Source organism: Parasteatoda tepidariorum, chromosome 6 (genome assembly GCF_982258835.1).
Source record: "Parasteatoda tepidariorum strain Cologne lab strain chromosome 6, Ptep-v5.0, whole genome shotgun sequence".
NCBI classification, from domain to species: domain Eukaryota; kingdom Metazoa; phylum Arthropoda; class Arachnida; order Araneae; family Theridiidae; genus Parasteatoda; species Parasteatoda tepidariorum.
The window spans coordinates 82858474-82879966 of record NC_141760.1 but is presented as its reverse complement, the minus strand read 5'-3'; the positions used below and the strand labels follow the sequence as shown (position 1 = coordinate 82879966).

General features: G+C 28.4%; 2 protein-coding genes across 2 annotated transcripts; one reads left to right on the top strand and one right to left on the bottom strand.

Annotated features, from left to right (window-relative positions):
- Positions 1–563: 563 nt before the first annotated feature.
- On the bottom strand, positions 564–8762 carry His2Av (Histone H2A variant). Its single transcript, XM_016059853.4, has 4 exons — positions 8612–8762; positions 8460–8537; positions 4422–4535; positions 564–875 (listed from the first exon to the last, which is right to left on the bottom strand). The coding sequence occupies exons 1-4, from the start codon at positions 8612–8614 to the stop codon at positions 675–677; spliced, it is 396 nt and encodes a 131-aa protein (XP_015915339.1). The 5' UTR covers positions 8615–8762; the 3' UTR covers positions 564–674.
- Positions 8763–8868: 106 nt separating this feature from the next.
- LOC107445462 (transmembrane protein 130) lies at positions 8869–21222 on the top strand. The gene is made up of 6 exons (XM_016059852.4): positions 8869–9110; positions 9198–9494; positions 11636–11941; positions 15239–15323; positions 16536–16738; positions 18394–21222. Exons 1-6 carry the CDS (start codon positions 9053–9055, stop codon positions 18660–18662), a joined length of 1218 nt encoding a protein of 405 aa, XP_015915338.2. The 5' UTR covers positions 8869–9052; the 3' UTR covers positions 18663–21222.
- The last annotated feature ends 271 nt before the right edge of the window (positions 21223–21493 follow it).

Below are 21493 nucleotides of genomic sequence, written 5' to 3'. Positions count from 1 at the left end.
AGCTTTTCTTTTTACTAAGAAATATAAGTAGAACGATTAGTTTTTAAATTTGCATTACCAATGTGAGAAAGAGCTTCTACAAAGTGATTGAACAGCACTTGAAAAACAAAAAGTTTCAGGGCATTAGGGTATATTTTTTTTTAAACTTGTGAACGTGAGCATTGAGAATACGTCTTAGAGGAAATTGATCTTAATAGTGTGATAAAAGACTGTCTCTCAAAAATTGTTGCTTTAATACAAATACATATTCAAAAATTACTCCCCCCCCCCACTAAAATTACTCACGAAGGGGCCCTAAATAACTACAGACACGGCGTCCCAAAAATAGATCAGGAAGCATGTCAGATTTGTGAAATATAGTTTCTCAGAAGAAAAACCATTCCCTTTTGACAAATAAAAAATTCTAATAAATAAAATCTCTAAGCATACCAAATTTCCTTAAAAAGATGTTTCCTCAACATGGCAATGCAGATAATAGCAATATAACAGTAAAGATAATTTAGTTTTTAATATAAAAAAAACTAACTGAAGTAGGTTAATATATAAAATAAGAAGACAAAGAGTGGCTTTTAAGAATAAAAGATTTTTATTTAAAAAAAAGTCAGAGTCAAAACACTTGATGCAATGAAATATGATGAAAGGTGCAAAATGCAGTTTTATTTTATGGATCTATCTTAAGGAGTCTTGGGGGCAGCCTGTGTTCCCTTCTTACCAATGAGAGATTTGTGGATGTGAGGGATGACACCACCACCAGCAATGGTGGCCTTGATGAGTGAGTCAAGTTCTTCATCCCCACGGATGGCTAATTGAAGATGGCGAGGTGTAATTCTCTTTACTTTCAAATCTTTACTAGCATTGCCTGCTAATTCCAATACCTGCAATAAATAAATAACATTAAGATTCCTTTTTTACACAACTGTTATAAACTTATCGAATGCAGAAACCATTACTAAAGCAATAACCCGCATACTCTTAATTTCAATGAGAATCGACACTAATGTGATTTAATACATAAATATCATATTCATGAGTTTCTGATTAACTTAAATCTTGATAAATTTAGCTCAAGGAAAAAAAAAGCCAAAAAATGCAGAACTCCACCAACTTATTTTTTTTAAAGCATAAAATAAATAGCAAAAACAGGAAACAAAATTTTAACTATTAACAGTTTATGTATTGATGCCTCCATTTTTAATATAAATGAGTCACTAATTATGCAAAAGATTTTAGATAATTTGAAGAAAAAATCAATTGACTGAAAAATATTATGTAGCAGCAAAAAATGTGTTATCTTTTATTACTTTTCGTCCTGCGCACACACAAAAATAAATAGTAATCTTCAGCTGATGAGGAATCCTTAACATCAGATATGGAAACACTTCCCGACTCTCAGATAATTTTTCCAAAATTTTTGTTATTCCGCTTTTTAAACCTGTCTAACCTGCCATTCGAGCACATAAAAGTAGTCACAGAAAATGTTTAGCAAATTCATTGACATTTGTCCAGATACTAGAAAATTGGGGCTTCTTCGATTGCTGAACCACTTCAGTAATGCTTCTTCAACATCCTTGTGATTTGCTTTTCTCAACTTTTTTCTGCCATTTAAATTTTCTTCATGAGCAGAAATTGTTAATTGCCTATTTTTCCATATGTTACAAACTGTAGATTTGGATAGTTTATATTCTCACCAAATATCAGCTTGATTACGTCCATTTTCATTTTTTCTGATTGTGCCCATTTTATCATCAATGGAGAATATTTTACGTTTACTGCTCCCCTTAGTTAAGTTTGAGACACTTGTTTGCCGGCTTTTTTTAAACTGAACTGAGAGCAAAAAGGAGTTGAAATGAGGGCCTTATTAACACATATTAGCGTCCAACCCTTTGACCAATACTGAATAATTACTAATTCCCTCTGACAAAAAATGCATATTGATCCCACTGACAACTTATAGGTGCATCATCTGCCTGGGTAGTAAACATCTACTTGATCTGTTTAGGGATGGAAAAGTTAGATAAAAGAAAACAAGAATAAATGCTTACCGCTACCTCCCCCTCTATAGATGGTTTAAAAACTCAGTTTATGTATTTATTTTGAAGTAGAAATTTTAAAATTATCACAAAATGAAGAAAAAATCAGTCGAAGGCAGAAAAAAGTTCCTTATATCCAACTTCACTTTTTTGGCTCACTATATTCACAACAAATAACATTATATCGGTATAGCAAGGCTTGGGACCGAACACTTCATTTACTATATCCGGGAGTTCACTGTATTTACTTAAAACTCACAAATACTGCCTCTTTTTTAAAACAAAAACATTCGATCAACTTTTTTACAACTGCACATTTTTCATATTTAATGAGTCAAGAGAACAGAAAAGAGCAAAAAAAAAAATAGTCATAGGACCACAAATCAGGGGCCTGTCCAGACATTTTGTGAAAAGTCCTTTTTTCGTGAAAAAATACCTCACATTCTCTCAACCAGGGTCCGCTCTTATGAATTTGTGCAAATAGGGTACGTTATTGCAAAAAAAACTTTTTCAAGGTGTTTTTAAATTAAGGTGTTAATAAAAAAGACATACAAGATTATGCTCAACACTGTAAAATTATAATTAAAAAAATTAAATTTTAAAAAATAAACAACAATTGCTGTTTCTAAATTAGAGATGCAACATACAAATATTTGGTAAAATTTTGGTAAATACTGCTGAACGCAGAATATTCATTTCGGACGAATAATGGAAGAATCGTCTGCGAAGACAAAACTTAAGATCGTTTACATCCATCTTTCATGTTTCCCCCCTAGGATGGGTTTATTCGATTAGCGAAACAATAATGAAGACAAACAAATTTGTGAAGGGTCCCATTAAAAGAAAAATCATTTTGAGAAGGGCCCGTTTTTATGAAAATATATTTTGTGAAGGGCTCGTTAACGGACCCAAATTTCTCTTAAACAGACCCCTGTGTAAATACACAAGTTATAAATTTAAACTAAATCAATATATAAAACACAAATTTTACTTTAATGAACTCTTTAATAAAAAATTTATAAAAAGGTATGAACGCAGACCGACTGCGTCGATACTAAATCCCATGCAATTGCATGGGACTTAGTATCATAGTATTGGAATTGACAAATTTTAAGACTTCTTATAACATTAGCTTAAAAATTATTTAAATGTTTACAATATAGACATGTATAGTAGCGCAATAAAGAATAAGATACACGTATAAAGAAAGTGGAATTCTTGTATTTACGATCTAAGTTTTAGTTAATTTCCTATAGTGAAGGCGCAGTTTAAAAAAGGTCATAAAATATATAGCAAATACATTATATCCAATAAGGAAGCATTTCGGGCCTTGATAAGTGACTAATAAAATTTCTTACTACAAAAAAAAAAAAAAACATTTCATTAAGAGTCAAAAGAAATTATCTTGCCACTTTTCACCAGGGTTCATACAAAGATCTGAAGAAGAAATCCAAGGAGTCCAAAATTTTAAGGACTTATCAAAAATTTAAAAACATTGTGTAAAAGATAACTAGACAGTTTTTTTTAATTAAAAAGCAGTTATTATAAGGAACTCGCAAAAATTTATAAAATTTTGCATAAAATTATAAAACATTTGCATTTTTTTTCTAGACCTTCTGAAATATATTTTGACTTTGTCTAACTTCATCAAGAAAATCACTATAAAGTTATCACTTTTACACATAAATACACTTTCCAGTTTCAAATATTTTAATAAATCTTATTAAGGAACAGATGTAACCTACCAATCTTATATTTTTAATTTGAATATATAAGAAAATCTAAGGCATTGCATACAAAAAAAAAATCACAGTAAATTATTATTTAAGTTTACTTGTAACATGTAAAATTAAAATTATTTGCTGTTATTTTTTTTTCTTCTTTTTTCCGTTTAAATTTTTTCTTAAACTATTAGATTTTTAGCAGCTAAGTCATAATTTAGTTTCCCTGCTTGGACATTAAATTTATCAGCGAACTTAGTAAGTTCATCTGTGCAACACAACAATTTGGAGTTTCTAAGCACTAACTTGGAAATCTAAGTAGTTCCAAGTACTCCTTGGAGACTTTTATTTCCAAGGAGTTTCTAAGGAGTATAAGGAACGAACCCTGCGTTTTCACTGGCACTTAGCTCATGTAAACAGGAAACAGATCTGACAATTTCTCAAAATCTTTATCTATTAGAAAGTATTAAAACTTAGAAACTATCAAAATCTACGAAGTTAGTGTCAAAATGCAAGAAAGTTAAGACAAAATGGAAATAAAGCATATCATAAAACTCTCTCTCTCTCATTGTTCATTTGTTCAAAAAATTGATTACAGTTAAAATACAAAAAGCAATTACTGGACAATTTAAAACTCTTTAACATATTAAAACTGAAAGAACACATGTACCTCAGCAGTTAAATATTCAAGAATGGCTGCACTGTATACTGCTGCTGTAGCCCCTACTCTTCCATGACTAGTCGTTCGATGCTTCAGATGACGATGAATACGACCAACAGGAAACTAAATAAGTAAAAAAGCACACATCAATACAAATAAAATAGCAAAATGGAACGAAAAAGTGGTTTAAACCAGTTTTTTTTTATTTTAAAAAAAGCCTATTTGAAAAAGCATTATTGATTTAATTTTCTTTTATTCATAAAAATACTTGGTTAAATATATAAAAATAAAAAATGGTAAATTTTTCTAAAATCTTTTAAATCAATAACTAATATTAGTCTGCATCACTGTACATAAACATTTGTAAGTAGTTTTTAAATGTATTATATGTGCATCTGTAAAAAAATATATTAATTACTGTAAGAAAATTTCAAGTAATAGAAATTGTCTCAAATAAAACAGTCCAATTATTTCATGTTTGGATAGTTTTTAATGTTAACTTAAAGGCAAATTTGAAAATAATCTTCCCTCTTATTCCTGAGGGTGCAAATGATTAAACTACCTTTTACTATTTACCATTCACTGAACAATCTCATCGCAAATTATAATAATATCAATTTATTCAAACTTTAGATTTCGATTCTATAATTTATATACCACAAAAAGATATTTCTATATAACTTTTATAACAGATTTTACCAATAAGATTTATTTATTCATTACAACACAGTGTTGGCAAGTTTTTGACATATGACGGTTTTCACCATGGTTTTTAAGGTCATGTCAAAAACCTATAGTTTTGGTAAAACTGTATTTTTATTTGAGTTTAACTGCTTATAATTTAAAATTAATTCATTCTTGGACAATAAAATTAGACAAAAAGTTGTTAAAAGATATTTAAGAACAGATTCTTACATTTTCCCAACATAATCATATCAAAAAATACTATTTGAAGTAAAATATTAAGATACTAATGTCTTGCCCATCCATTGAAAGAATCTTCTCAAATTTTGGACTCATCCATACTAAACTCAGAAATCGACTGGGCAATGAAAAATGCGCAAAATAGTTACTGGCTATCGTATGCTTCGGCACAGTGACTGAACATGTAATTTTTTTAGTAATTTAATTAAGTTTTGTTTAATGTGCTTTTTCAACTGATTAAAAGCTTTTAATTTGACAAAATAGCAGTAATTCTTGACTTAGAGTTTGTTAGTAGTTACAAGTTTTGAAAGTTTTGTTTAGCTTATTTCTAATATTTAAGAAATGCCAAATTTTAAATTCTTTTTAATTCTTGAATTTACTAATACTAGTTCCAAGTTTTTTTGTTTGTTTATTTCTGACAATTAAGAAGTGCAAAATTTTGAATCTTTTGCAAATCAAGCTATAATGATAAAAGCAAGTATCACTATTTTCAATAAGTATATTACAATATTACTGTATGAAGATACATCCTTCTATAAGAATACATGTATGTAATTGCAAAATCAATAGCAATCAATTACAAGGCAATTATATGCCATAAATTAAAGAAAACAGTAGGTTTTTGACAATTTTTACCGGTAAAAACATGCTTTATACCACTGTCATGACAAAAACCAAACCCTGTTACGTCTTAATATTATCCTTTTTCGGTCCTCATATCACACTTTAGAATTTGATCATTACTCAAAATTAAGATTAAAAGCTAAAAGTACATAATAGATTTTGCTTACATCAAACAAAACCATTTGAAGTTTACAGGCTCATTTTAGAACAAATTGACAAACTGATTGCTAAAAAAATAAAACTAAAAAAAAAAAGCATGTTGATGGTACAATACCAAAAAATACAGGCACATTAAGAAGCAGAGAGATAAATTTGATAAAAAAGAAGAGATCCATCAACAATTAAATTATCTTCACTACAGATAAACTACACTTAAATTTTTTTTTTAAAAATTCATCCATATATTTTACTCTATTAAATTTCATTAAAAATACACCATATAATGTACAAATAAAATTATATTACTTTTATTAGCGAAATTCAATAAATTTTCCTGACATTTTCAAAAAAAAAATATATATATATATAATTTTTTTTTTCCACATAAGATTCTAGGATTTTTTTTTCTATTTTGAAAGATGTTTACCTTACCATCATTTTGGAAATAATCATTAGTGGATTACTTAATTGTTTTTTCATCTTTTTCAGATTATTTCCAATAATTTTTTTTTTTAGTTGAGTTTAACAATAAAAAAAAAACGGCCTTTAGTAGCGTTTCAGAAAACCGGAAAAATCAGTTATCCGAAATAGAGATGGTCCCGATAATCGGTTCCCTACTGTAATTCTAAAAGAATATAACAATTATTCTTTGGTAAATATACATTTCTACCTATTATTTTTTAATAAAACATGCTATTACATTAATATAATTAGCATGAAACAGTTTTCATGCTAACAAATGTGAGATATTAATTAAAATTTAAGAGCGTACACTGTTTCAATTAGCAAGTTTTTCGCTAGCTTACTGCTAATAATTTCAACGAGGTTCAAAAAGTAGCGTCATTCTTTAATGCAATGTTTAATTGTAACATGTGAACTTCGGCCATGCATTTATGTACTAAGCTTGTTTCGTGATTCAAACAAATTTTACATTGCCTTGTCTGTAAACAGCTATTGGCTAAAGATTTCTAAGTAGTTTTTAAAATCTTTAAATTTTTACTAGATTTTATTAAGCCTCCAAACTGAGAAATTTATTTTAGAATAAACTATTTAGTACAGTAGATAATAGAACATCTGATCACTTCACATTTGTCCTTGGTTTCTTGACAATTGTTATGTAATCACAGCATGCAGAAATTTTCAAATAAATAACTTTTTTGACACAGTCAACACACGCTTATTTGTATTACAAGCTCTCCAGTCAAACTTTCTTTCAGAAATTACCTTATTGATTTCTACAGTTTATAAAACATAGTTCGAGTCAATTTCATTAGATGAATTCAATATAAATATATGAGTTTACAACTTCAAACAGCCCATTATATATCTTACTACTAGTCAATTTCATTATATGAATTCAATATAAATATATGAGTTTACAATTTAAAACAGCCCATTATATATCTTACTACTTTCATTCGTGATAATTTCAACCTTTTCCACATGACCTTCTTTAAAGATTTTTCAAAAATTACTGCTATAACTATGCAGTTTCTAAAATCCCAAAATACATCTACTTTAAATCCACGTAGGTTATTTGACAATTAACCTGTGCGGATTCTCTCTTAAATGCAGTCTAATCTAATTTCTCCAAACAAGACAGTGTTCTGCATTTTATCATTTTAGGAAGCAAGGAAAGTGTTAAAAACTGCAGAGAATTGCTCGGGGTGACTAAGAGTTATACCCTCCAAATTACTGCATAGAAATGGCCAAGACTAAAATTCTGTGGCAAACCAAACACCATCTGATTATTGAAAAAAAAATTTATATTTCAATCCGAAATATATCAGCACACAATGTAAGTTACTGATTATTAAGAAAACTATTAAAAAAACTCTTATAAGTTTCAAGCAGTATATTTTATGATTAAGCCAAAATAACTTAATATATAAAACTCACAACCTTATATCCTAAATTAAAACTATTATCACAAAATTAAAATTCATTAAAACTAGCAAAATAATAGGCCAGCTTTTTTTCAATAGAAAAATAAAATATTCAATAACTAATACATAATTTATTACTTTAAATATCGATTAAAATGCTTGAACATGAAAAAACAACAAGTAATTACTGTGGTTAATTCATGATTTATGTTTAATAATTCATGTATTAAACAAAAGTAAACACATAAAATATTTAGATTGTTTATATTTATAGTAAGAAATGGCTTTGGCGCCAACTTAAGAATAATAACCACATGGCAATCTTGAGCTATAAAACAATTACCAGAACGAAAAACACATTTTAATAACAAAATATAAGAAGCTTGAGATATTTGTTATGAGTACACAAGAGGAAATAAAAAATTAATTACTGGCGAACTATATTATTACTTACTTGTAAGCCCGCTCTGGCTGAACGTGATACAGCTTTGGCTTTAGATTTTCCAGAATCTTTTCCTGCCTTTCCACCAGCCTAAATTTAAGAATTAAATCATTAAAAGTTCACAATACGTTAAAAGTTATGAATTAGATTAGAAATTAACTTACCATGATGATTTATTCGAAATGTAAAAATTTCTATAATTAGAAAACTAGCGAACGAATACTGATTTCCGCTTATACAACAGCGTAAATGCAGCGGCGGGAAAAAAGAAGGTTAAATACTTATTGCTGATTGGTTCCCTTCAACCAATGCTCTAGTTTGGATATTGCCATGCTGATTTTAGAAATTATAAAAATATTTGTGTGTCATATGCGCTGCTTACATGCCATGCATCATTTGCATCATTAAAGTTTTGACCACTAAATTGGCAGCATGCTTATGACATGTGATATCTTGTTTTTGTTTGTTTACGTTTTGCCAAAAAATTTTAGAAATATCTACCTAACCCAATAAAATATTGAAATCTAGATATGATCCACAGATATATTTAGCAGAAAACTTTCTTCAAATTCAATATTAGTAACTGTGCAAATGTTTGCGTAGTTATGAAATCCATACTGTTGTTCTATTTGTCAATAACAATCTGCTTAAAATTTACCGGAGGTTAGTTAATGCAAATGAATACTGAATGTGTTAAATAATTCTGAACTTGTTTAAATCTGATTATTTAATGCTTATTATATTTTATAGGAGCTTCTACTGCAGTCTTACTAGTTACTAATAACGGTCCCTCATACCTTGGTGCCAATGTTACATTCACTGCAGTGTTGCTAGATTATTCATCTGATAAAACTTTAACATTTGTGTTTGATGATGGAATAATTGATCCTGAAGAACATCAAACTAAGAATCACAATGTTACTATCAGTAGAGCTTTTCCTGAATCCATTTACGATGAAGGGACATATGATATGAATGTGACAGTTTTATATACATTTCTTTGGGAAAGAACTTTAGTTTCCAATCTTACAAACTTTCAACTGCAAAGTAAGGTTATAATTTTATATATCTAAGATCTAACCGGCATGTGCAACTTTTTTTTATGATGCAAGAAATCCTTTATCAGTTCTAATATTATAAATAATACTTCAGTGATGCATATAAAAGTAACTGTGCTTTTTAAAAGAAGTTATAATTTACAGTCAGTTATAGCAATTTTATTGCTGGTTAACTAATTAAAATTCTGCCCCTTCAAATTGTAATTTGAAATGGAATATTATATCATAACAATACAATGCTTTATGAGACAATGCAATGCAAAAAGAAATAACTGATTATTAATCGATGAACTATTCTTAAAACTAAGACTTGCGAATCTAGGAAAGACAGATTATATTGATATCCTTTACTCTATAACTAGAGGGAAATTTCTATAGGTTTTCTACGATATCAGGTTTTTCATCTTGAATTTTTAGTTTAAATATGAAATTTTATGCCTTTTTATCATCGTTTCACAGTGGCAGTCATGCATCAATGTATGTGGCCATTACTCTTGAGCATGAGTTCACAGCGTAAGCATAATAGCCTTTCAGTAGGCATTCAAGACTTCTAGGGGAGCATTGGGACTTTTTTGATAATGTGAAAAAACTAGAAGAAGAAAATTTTCAAACTTGGAGTTTAATTTAAAATTAATAATTCTATTTTGCATCAAACCAATTTTATACTTACCAATTTATAATGGAAGTAACACTTTGCTCTCTGTACTTCACAAAAGAATTTTTAAACCAGTGAGGTTGAGGTGATTTTCTTTAGCTTTTCAAAATCCAGATTATTCTTTTTGAATTTTTAACAGATTAGTTTGATATTTTTTTATTATCTATGATTATAATGTTACAATAATTTGACATATTTTAAAATACTTTATTTTCAAAGGTATTTTATGCACTGTTTAAGAGTTTGCTACGAATAATTATATTTTGCAGGAGATCTACTTTAATAAAAAAAAATTGCTGAAGAGAGTTCAGATTTAAAATCATTGATCAATGGAAATTTGTAACAAATTAAGAGTGTGATGTGTACCACATCAAGGAAAGTAAAAAAAAAAATTTAAATTGGTTAATAAAGGTTTGTTAAAAAAATTGTTTTTTTTTTCTTAAAGGGACGTTGAAAAATATTTTACTTGCAATTGTAGGCACCAAACCAAAAAAGATTGGGTACCTATTAGCAATGCCGGATTAAGCGTATGCGGGACCCTAGGCCTTTCAAATTATTTTTTCCATATATTTTTTATTTATTCAAATATAAAAGTCTTTATATATCTTTTCATTTAAGAAAGTATATTTGAAATAAAAATAAATAATAATAAATTAAATTTCACTTCATTTTGTTAAATTAGAACTAAGAAATTATCATAACATTTTGAAAAAATTTTAAATTTATTAACACTTTACAAAATCAACGCTACTATAAAAATGGTATTCATCTGCTCTTGCGATTAATAAACTCATTGATAATGTTATCAAAATTAATTTCACTGAGAACATCTGATTCAATAAACATCAAACTTTGCGTGTCTAATCGTTTTTGAAACATGACGCTTCTTTGCTCACTCTTGATTCATTTCATTTTTGAAAACTCGCATTTGCTTTGCACTAGTCGTTGCATTTGTTTTTGTTATAAGAGTTAATCAATTGCTTGCAGAATATTCCTTAACTAAGATTTTGTGTTTGCAGAAAGTTTTTAATTTTTAAGTCTGCCGATACATATAGAATATGAGAAACCCATTCTAGTAGTACTAAATGCAAACAATATTACGAACCAGGGTTGGAGTTTTACCAGAAAAAATCAATCTTTGCAAAGAGTGGAAAAACCAGGTATAAGTGGAAAAAATGGTGTCTCAAATTTACATGACATATATTCTTGCGTTCTCGCGCTGTAGTGAAAACACTGGAACCAGTGAGTAAATAAATTATAAATGCTAGAGTTTGAGTTTGTTTTATTTTTAAGAAACCTTTAATCATGAGGTTTGAAGCAAATTTTGAATTCTTTCAAGAATGGATAAAAACTAAAACAATATGAAAACTGCAACTTTATTGTAATAAACTGAAACTAACCTTTTTAAAATAGTACGCAAAAGTGTTTATATATTTTAAGTAAGATTATATATGTATATTTTTTTTTCACTATAGAGGATCTAATTGGAGAGATTGTAGTTCAGCATGGAGATGACTATACAGCTCTTGATCTAGATGAAGTTGCAGTTGGCAGCAATGTTAGCTTTGCAGTCAATATCTATAATCCTGGGAACTATTTGAATGATGCTGTTTTCAGTTATGGTTGGAGTGTAGATTGGGAACGTCATCAAACCTCTGATAATTTACTGATATATAAATTCAAAGATCGTGGGTTGAAAGACATAAAATCTATTGTTACTGCAGCTTTACCAAACAATGTCTTCTTGAGTGGTTCGTTTGATAAAATTGTAAATGCAAAAGGTAAGTTCTGTTCAACAGTTTTTGAAGTTATTTATACTTTTCTTATTAATCACATATTACGAGTTATAAAATAGTCTATTATTTGAATACTGTTATACATACAGAAAGTGTTCTGTTTTGAAAATAATATTAATAATTATTCTTAGCAATGAATTCGTAACAGCAATTGGTTTTTATGAGCTGCAGTGTCTTAATGATTAAGGCTTCACTCCCCTGTGGCAGCCTGAAGCCCACTCAACTTCAGATCCATGGGTACTGTGTACCAGCTAGTTGGAAAAGTTAAGACGGTCTATGCACATTGCTGACCGGTTGCCAGAACCTTGCCATTGGTATTGCAATGGTGGAGCTTTAACCCTCTTGAACCTCCTGGCCCACAACAGGCTATAGCAGGAATGCTTTGATTTTTAAGGGTTTAATAGTGACGTATCCTGGGACTGGCAAACTTTTCCCTTCTCAACAGGGATGCCTTTATCCTCACTTACTTTCTGTTAGGAAAAAAAATAATTTGATATTTGAGAAAAAAATTTGAAATTTTTTTCTAATTTAATAATATCTTTTTAGACATATTGTTTCTTAATATTTTAAAATAGTCTAAATTATTGAATTTCTTACGTTTCAATTAAAATTATAATCCATAATTTATTCATTTGTATATAATGTATTTAGAAAGTTGAATAATTCCAAATCAAACTTATTAATTATTTATATGCCACACAGCGCCCTCAAGAAGTTGTGACCATCGCCCTCCCGTCTATACCTGTTTGTTTTTGATTGCTTTCACTCTTAACTACAACAGTAGCAGAAAATTGTTTTATAAAAGTGTATTTTTTCTTAACACTGTCATGTCAATTTTATTCTGCTGTCTTTTTTTCGACCTATTTTCTTAAACTTGTTTTAGTAAACTGAATCCATCAAAGAAACATTAAGTGATTTCATAGATATTCCCTGTCAGTATATCATTGATTAAAATCCAATGCCTGGAATAAAAAAATTTGGTCACAATATTTATCACTTTATTAGTTTTACCATTTAATGTTTTATATGTATATATTTATTGTATATTTATTACACTCAGAATACATTTGTGTAAAAATGTCTGTTAATATTGAACATTTTGTGAAATATTCTTTATATTATATCGCAAATTAATATGATTCTTTGTGTATGGTAATAAACTACACTGAAGAGCCAAAAAAACTGGTATACCTGCCTAATATCGTGTAGGAACCCCGCGAGCACGCAGAAGAGCCGCAACACGACGTGGCATGGATTCGATCAATGTGTGAAGTAGTACTGGATATAATTGACCCCATGAATCCTGCAGGGCTGTCCATAAACCAGTGGGAGTAAGGATATCTTCTGAACATCACGTTGCAAGGCATCCCAAATATGTTCAATAATGTTTATGTCTGAGGATTTTGGTGGCCAGAGGCACTCTTCTGAAGTTAGACACTTCCGCTGGCCATAAAATCCCCAGATATGAACATTATTGGGCATATTTGGGATGCCTTGCAACGTGATGTTCAGAAGATATCCTTACTCCCACTGGTTTATGGACAGCCCTGCAGGATTCATGGGGTCAATTATATCCAGTACTACTTCACACATTGATCGAATCCATGCCACGTTGTGTTGCGGCACTTCTGCGTCCTCGCGGGGTCCCTACACAATATTAGGCAGGTATACCGGTTTTTTTGGCTCTTCAGTGTAAATATCTTGATTCAGAAAGATAACAAATTCTTTGAATCAATACTTTTTTTTCTGCAATAAATTGATTTTATTGAGTCAGTCATTAATTACAATGTCTAAATTTGATACTTAAGAAATAAAAAAAATTTTATGAAAAAAGGAATTTACTGCTCCAGACTCACTCAAATTTAATTTGGGAGAAAAAAAAATGTGATTAAAATATAATAATTTTAGTTTCGATGACATGTTATTTTATCAGACTTTAGCTGTATCTTTGTTAGCAAATCACTAAATTTAGTTTTATATTATTATAAATATTAACTTTTTGGCCAAACATATTAACCTTTTGCTTAAGGCTGTTACAGCATGTGGATCCAGAGCCGGATTACATCTTTCGTAGGCCCTAGGCATAGCCGTTTTTGGGCCCTCCCCTCCTTCCCCCACTCCTCCCCTTTTTTGAAAATATATGCTAAAATTTTCCTGCATATTTTTTTTAACATTTTTATTAATATGGATTTTAATTTACAAATTTGTTTATCGAACTTTATCTGCAATACCGACATACTGCCAATATTGCAGTTAATATAGATAATACCATTATGATTATACCAACATAAATCTGCACAAGAAATGTTGAAGGCTCAAATTAAAGATAAACTTGTGAACACTTTTCCTAACGTTCACATTGCATTAAGAATATATTTGTCGATTCTTGGATCAAATGCAGAAGGAGAAAGATCTTTCTACAGATTAAAATTGATAAAAAATTATTTGCGTAGTTTGGAATTCGAAGCATAATACAAGATTTCGTTGAATCCAAAAAAGTAATATATTAGATCATAAGATTCTGCAAAATAATTTATTACCGAAAAATATTATATTTTTATTTGTATCTTCATAATTTTGTGCAAAATACACTTGTTGTTTTTAAAGCTAAATTAATTTTGTCAAAAAAAATTTTTCTCCCAAGTTTTTCGTAGGCCCCTGAATTTCGTAGGTCCTAGGCACGTGTCTAGTGTGCCTATAAGTTAATCCGGCCCTGTGTGGACCACAAGTGATGGTCCCATATGGTATACCCTAACCAAAGGTTTAATTATTTCACGTCATAGGCATCAATAACTTATTTAATAAATTATATTAAATACACATAATATGCTCTTATCTTAGGAAAAATAGAGAGGCATATTGTTTTTATTATATATTTATTGTTATTGTTTTTAATTCATTTAAGAACTTCCAACATTCAAATTTTGCAATGCTTGTGATCTTTAGTGGAATATTGAAAGAGTTCATCTTTTTAATTTGTAAAAATTTAAGCATTGTACTACTTTCTGAATGTATTATAAAAACCTATTCAAGCAAAATATTATTATAAATAAACAAAATATAAATTTACTTTTTTAATACCATTTTCATTTGATTTTTTTTTTTTTTTTTTTTTTCGTTTTTAAAGAAATTTAGCAATTTTATGCAAATTATTTTTAAAAAATATTTCAAATTTATTATTTTGTGTATTCGAAATGCTCATACTAAAACTACATTTTTTATTGTTAAATTTATTTCATTAGTTACTAAAAACCCTAATATTAATTTTATTTATTTTACTAGTACCAGTGGATAACCTGAATGTGACTGGCAATTTTTTCATGCATCATGGTGAAACACTGAATCTCAACATAAATTGCAGTGGAACGTAAGAAGATAATCCAATTTTATTTATTATTTATTTATTTATTTGATGAAAAAGGGCCAATCTAGGCTTTGATGGAAAAAAATGGGTTTTTTGCTCTCATTTTCTTTCCTGTTGTCCTCAAAGTGCATTTAGTGTATCTAAATGTGTACATGTCATCAACTTATAAAATTCTCTTTTTTTCTTCTCTACTTAGTGTTTCTATTTTTGATACTAAAATATCTTTTCAGCTCTAATTTAATTTAACTATGAAGATCATATTTCATTGAAAAAAAGTAGTTATTGCTATTTGAAAATTTTAAAATCCTTTCACTATAGCCATAACTATGTGGGCTAGATAATTTTTTATAACCTTATTTTATAGCTAAAACCGTAAGATGCCATAATACAAAATTTGCTTGTTTTATTAAGTGGTATGCTTGATGACTGGGCATCTTGGCAAAATTATTTTTATATCATCTTCTATATTCCAGTTTGTCTTTTAAATCACTTATGTATTGCTATAATTTATTATTGCTATATTTGTTATTGTACTATTTATTTATCATACATTATACGAGAGGCAAGTGAAATGAAATCAGAGCTGCCACTTCAAAACTATAATGAAATTTGTTTTGTTCAAAAGTAATTGCCAAAAATGTTAATACATGCATCTCACAATAAGACGAGATCAATTCCAGTTTTGGTGGATTGCTGATAGATCCACAATCTCCCCCACTCTTTAGCTTCATTGTCCAAATGAAACCAGTGTTCAGGAATGTCTTTTGCCAAAATAAGAAAGCAATTAGAGGCAGTGTTGGCGTGATTTAAATCGCTTGATTTTATTTAAAAAAATAATTAATTTAAATCAACTGTTATTTTTTTTTTAAAAAATAAAATCATTGACTGATCACCAATTGATTTTTCTGACTTTTGATCGCTGATAGATTGTTTGGAAAGTTGGCATCTCTACACCTGTATCATACTCTACATCTCCAGAACAATAAAGAAACAACAATATAGATGTTTACATAATCTCTATGTTTTTCTTCTACCCTACAGATAGTAATATGGCTTTAGGTATCCCTAATGTAGCAACAGTGTTGCCAAATTTAGGGAAGAATGTATTTAATGTTAGATCTTTGGTTTTCATTTGACTGCCTGTTATGTATTTAAATCTGTATTTGATAATTATTTGCATACTATACTGTTTTTTTAATAAAGATATTTTTTCAGGCCACCATTTATCTACTGTTACAAATTAATGAATGGAAATGATACATCTGATAATTTTACCTGCTCTCATGTCTCCACATTTACTACATGCCACATGGAAATAATTAAATATCTTCAAAAAGATGGAAAATACAACCTGGGTATTTATGTCAGCAACAATGTGAGAGAAATTAAGAAAGTTTATGAAGTAATGGTTTATAGTGGTAAGTGTAGCTATCTTTTATTTTTTATGAATAAAATGTACTTTAAAATGACTAAAGTAAGCAAATAATTGAATTTTTTACTTTTTTAATCTTAAAAAATAATACCTGAATTTCTTTGTTTCAAATTTATATGTTTTTATGAATTTTAATTTTTCTAAACCATGAGAAAAATAAAAACTCCTAGTTAAACTTATAACTTTCAGAGATTTTTTGTGAGCATATTTGTATCCATATTAATTTGTGTTTTTATATTTATCTCTATTGTAAAAGTAATGAATGGAGATAATCCATTTTAACGATGCAGCTGGCAACTTTACCTATACTTTTTTGTAAAATGAGGCATATTGGAGTATACTAAACTATGTTTTCTTGCATACTGTTTTCAAAATTAATCTCTGTTCTATTGTTTAAATCGCACTCTTTTTCTGCTTTTCTGATAAATCTGGTTTACCTATTTTTGCCCTTAACGCCTTTGACTTTAGGATAAATGTTTAACTGTAGTTTTTTTTTTTTTTTACCTAACGAGGTTGGGACAATAAAGTATAATTTTACAGCATAATATTAAGTGTGGTCATAAGATATCCAATCACAAGCCATTAAACAAATGATTGTAGAATGGAAAACATGCTTAAAATATTGTTGCTTTCTGATGAAAATGATTCACTGGATAGTTGATGCTAGTTGTCAAAACAATAATAGAAGGTTGATAACGAACATCTGAAAGGAACCTGTAATGAAGATAATTATCAAGGCATAATAAACTTCTTGACAGTGGAGCATGTAAGCAGGGGCCCCCACCAGGGGTGAAGGTGGGCGCAAGAAGCTTGGGGGGGGGTGGATTTTTACACTAAATAAAACAAATAGTTTTGGGGGGGATTTAGAATTTGCCCAAGAGCTTGGAGGGGATGGGGGCCACTGCATGTAAGAGATTGTGAAATTTATCAGCAAAAGAAAAGAATAAATGCCGAGCCCTTTGTGTATTTGTCAAGAGCTTGGTGGTTTAGCAAGCAGTTGGCCAAAGGCAGCATTTGTGGGTAAAATATGGAGGGTAAGTAATATAGTAGTTCCTTATGTAACTGTTGTAGTACCGCAGTTGTATGGCTTAACTATGGTATGGTTATGGGTCTTGTAATCATCACAGAGACATTGAAATTCTCTTATGCCAAAGCAACAAGCTTTAGAAGCTTATATGGGAAATTCTAAGCTACTAATCCTATAGTCCAGATCTGTCCCACCAGTGTGACTTCCACATCTTTACCAAACTCAGTAATGCTCTGTGGAAAATATGGTTCCAAAGGGATGATGAAATCAAGCAGTACGTCTGTAACTTTTTCACAAAGCGGCCAAAGGATTTTTATGAACCCACACAATTATAGAATAAAGGCCAAAAAAATTGTGGATAGCACGTTTGAGTTAAATGAAATAAATTGTGAAACATCTTTTGTTTTATTATTTATTAACTGTATCTAATTGCTTTTAAAAGAAAAAGAATTATAAAATGAAAACCTTGCTCTATTAAATAAAAAAAAGCACATTTTTTCTAAATTTTTCCTCCAAAAATTTAAACAAATTAATATTAATGTTTTTGACATCAATTTAAATAGCAAATATGATTCAATTTATTGAAATATTCATATCTTTATTTTTATTTCCAGTTTCTGTCACTCCAACACTATCAACAGTTATTATGCCCATTGTATGCAGCTTACTGGCCCTTATCATAATTTGTGGTGGAATCGCTTATTTCATTCAACACAAAAATCAGATGGAAGTAGAAACGGCTAATTTTGATTTCCAGGATGAATCTGATTTATATCCTGAGCAGACATTCTTTGAAAAACTTTTTGATTCCTTATCTTGTAGAAATTGCAAAAGCCCTCAGTTGTCTTGTAGTAGTGCAAGTGAAAATGATCCACTGATATAATAGAATTATCGAAAACTAGATTCTCTATTACCCAAGTTGTATTGTTATCTAACTGTTAACTACCACCTATAATTGAGTATGACTAGCTGTGGTGATTTTTCTTTCTGAATAACGTTGAATGTTGTGTAATCAACACTGTGATATTTGTAAGAATTTAGTTTTTCATGACCTAGAAATAGAGATTATATTTTATAATGTGAATATATTCCTATCATAACATTTCTTTAATTATCTCTAATCCTTGGTGACATTAGATAAATGAGGTTTAATTAAATTTAGGCATAAGAGTAATTATATTACAACCTTTTTTTTTTTTTTATCCTCAAAGAATCTCCTTTAAAGTTGGAAAAAGAAACTTCTCTGGCTCTTTTGAAAGAAGCTTGTGTGAGTTTTGTTTACACTTAGTTATATTATAAGAGATCTATGTTAAAACATTCATATTATTCTTATTATACATATATTCAAAGTCATCCAAATCTTCTATTAATTTGCTAAAGAAAATAGATTTTCTGGTATTTTAAACAATATAGTTTTAAAGTTGAAGTATATAGATAACTAAAATTGTATATAAAAATATTTCTGAAATATGCTAATTTTTCTTGCATTTTAGGTAATGTATTTTAAAGTTAAGGCATATAAATAATTAAAATTCTATACATTTGAATATTTAATGCAATACAATAATTGAATTCTAAAATATGCTGATTTTTCTCGATATTTTAAACATCATATTTAAATATTTAACCCTATACATATACGTAATGAGAATACTTATACATTGCTGAAATATATCAACTATTATATTTTAAACAATACTTTAAAATATAACATCATGTTAAAAGCAAAATTCTTAACATCATGTTAAAATATCTTATAATTGGGAATATACTTATTTTTTAAGCCGGCTGTTTATCTTCTATTTTAAGGTAAAATATGTCAAGTAAGTAAAATTCCACACATTGTAATTAAATACTTAATATTCAATGCTATATTGGAAAGAATACATATACATGGAATTTTCAAAACAGTTTTCAGTATTTATTTAGCCTTATATTTTCATAATGAAAAGCACAATCTGATCTATTTTTCTCTAAACTTTTTATTTATACTTACTTCATATAGTTGTTATTTCTTTCATCATAACTTTTATTTTTCATTAATGTTACCTATTGTATTTTGTATGTGATTTGGGTCTAATTTATAAGAATATAATTCCAAGCCAAATTAGGATTTTCAAAAACCAATTATCTTTTTTTTTTTCAAGTTGTGTTTATTTACAAAAATCATCTATTTAAGATAAAGAAACAATTTTAATATCTTTTACTGTGCTCATTGGATAAGTCAAATGAACACTATAAAATTATATGTTTGGTTTGTCGGAAAATACGATAGGTTATTTAAAATTCTGAAGTGATTTGTGGGGATCTCTAGAACAGGGAGACACCAGGCACATGCCTTATCTTGTGTAAATCAGGCTCTGAATGTGACGTTCTTTAGGAGGGAAAAAAATTAGTTTCTTTTTTTCCAAATAATTGTAAAAATATAAACTTAATATGTTATATAATAACATATAAAAAAATGTGTATCTATTGAATGTATTATTTAAAAAAAATTTTACTTTTTGTGTTTGTTTAAAGAAAGGTGAAATTTATTATAAATTGTATGATATTTAAACTTTGCTTTTTTTATTTCTCAACTGTTTAGTTGCATTTTTGTCCAATTTTTAAATATTCTATGTTCGTTCATTTAGTTTCTGAAACTTATGTTGTTAAAAAAAATCTTTGAGCATTGATTTATGTAATTTACATTATCCTCCGAAATTGGATGTTATAAAGATATTAAGGAAAAAATTTTCAATACAAGCATAGAAGATACAATGGATTTAAATTGTAAATGTAGGAAATTTTAAGATACAGAAGTTTTTGAGGTAGACAAGTTTGGCTGTATTCATAATTTTAGTTCAGGTTTAGCTGTGCACACAATTTTAGTTATGCATTTATTTGAGGCTTTCTGAATAGTATTTTTTTAACCACCACCTGAGTAAAGTTTTTATTTTAAATGTATGCTTAAATTTAGCAACTTCTTTTTTCATAAAGTTAATGTTAAAATTTCTTCAATATTTGTTATGCCTCGTTATATAACGATCTGATGTATTTTTCGTTCTTGAAATTTTTTTACTTTTAAGAAGTGCTCCAAATTTTATATCAATTATTGTCTTAATTCGTTTGTATATTGTTGATCAATATATTTAAAATTATTTACTTGCATAAAACCATGATTTAAACCTTGACCTTAAAAAAAATTATGCTTAGAAAGGCAAAATTATGTTTACTAATTTTGATCCAGGATTTGTATAGTAAATTAGTATTAAACAATGTAACAAATTATGTATTTGTACTTAAATTCTTCCAGTTTTATTTTGTGCTTAGATTTTTAATTTTATAAATATAATCTAACCCATGTGTTAACAATTCAATTCATGTTGTTAAAATTTTATTTTAGATTTTGCTAATATGTGAATTGTTTTTGCCTCTTTGTAATAAAAGTCATTTATTTCTTATTTGCATTTTCTTAAGTATTAAAGTTTTAATGAAGTGTTAAAATTAAAATACCTTAATTAATGTATTAGATATTAGCAAATTAGCACTGTCAACCTAATTTGTTATTAAAATTTCATATTTGATTTTATTTATATTTGTGTTTTGGTATGACAACTCGAAAAGGAAGTGCCTTTTTTTCGTGTATTTATTTTATTTTTAATACTTCTTACTTTTTAAAATATTTTCATATTCATATTTTTATAATTTCATAATTTTAATGATGAAAAGAAA

Coding starts and splice junctions, on each gene's coding strand:
- His2Av (XM_016059853.4), bottom strand. Junction 4,536..8,459: donor CAGCCAGAGCGGGCTTACAA/GTAAGTAATAAT, acceptor TTACTTATTTAG/TTTCCTGTTGGTCGTATTCA. Junction 876..4,421: donor TTGAATATTTAACTGCTGAG/GTACATGTGTTC, acceptor TATTTATTGCAG/GTATTGGAATTAGCAGGCAA.
- LOC107445462 (XM_016059852.4), top strand. CDS start 9,053: ATGAAATCCATACTGTTGTTCTATTTGTCAATAACAATCTGCTTAAAA. Junction 9,111..9,197: donor CTGCTTAAAATTTACCGGAG/GTTAGTTAATGC, acceptor TATATTTTATAG/GAGCTTCTACTGCAGTCTTA. Junction 15,324..16,535: donor AACATAAATTGCAGTGGAAC/GTAAGAAGATAA, acceptor ATATTTTTTCAG/GCCACCATTTATCTACTGTT.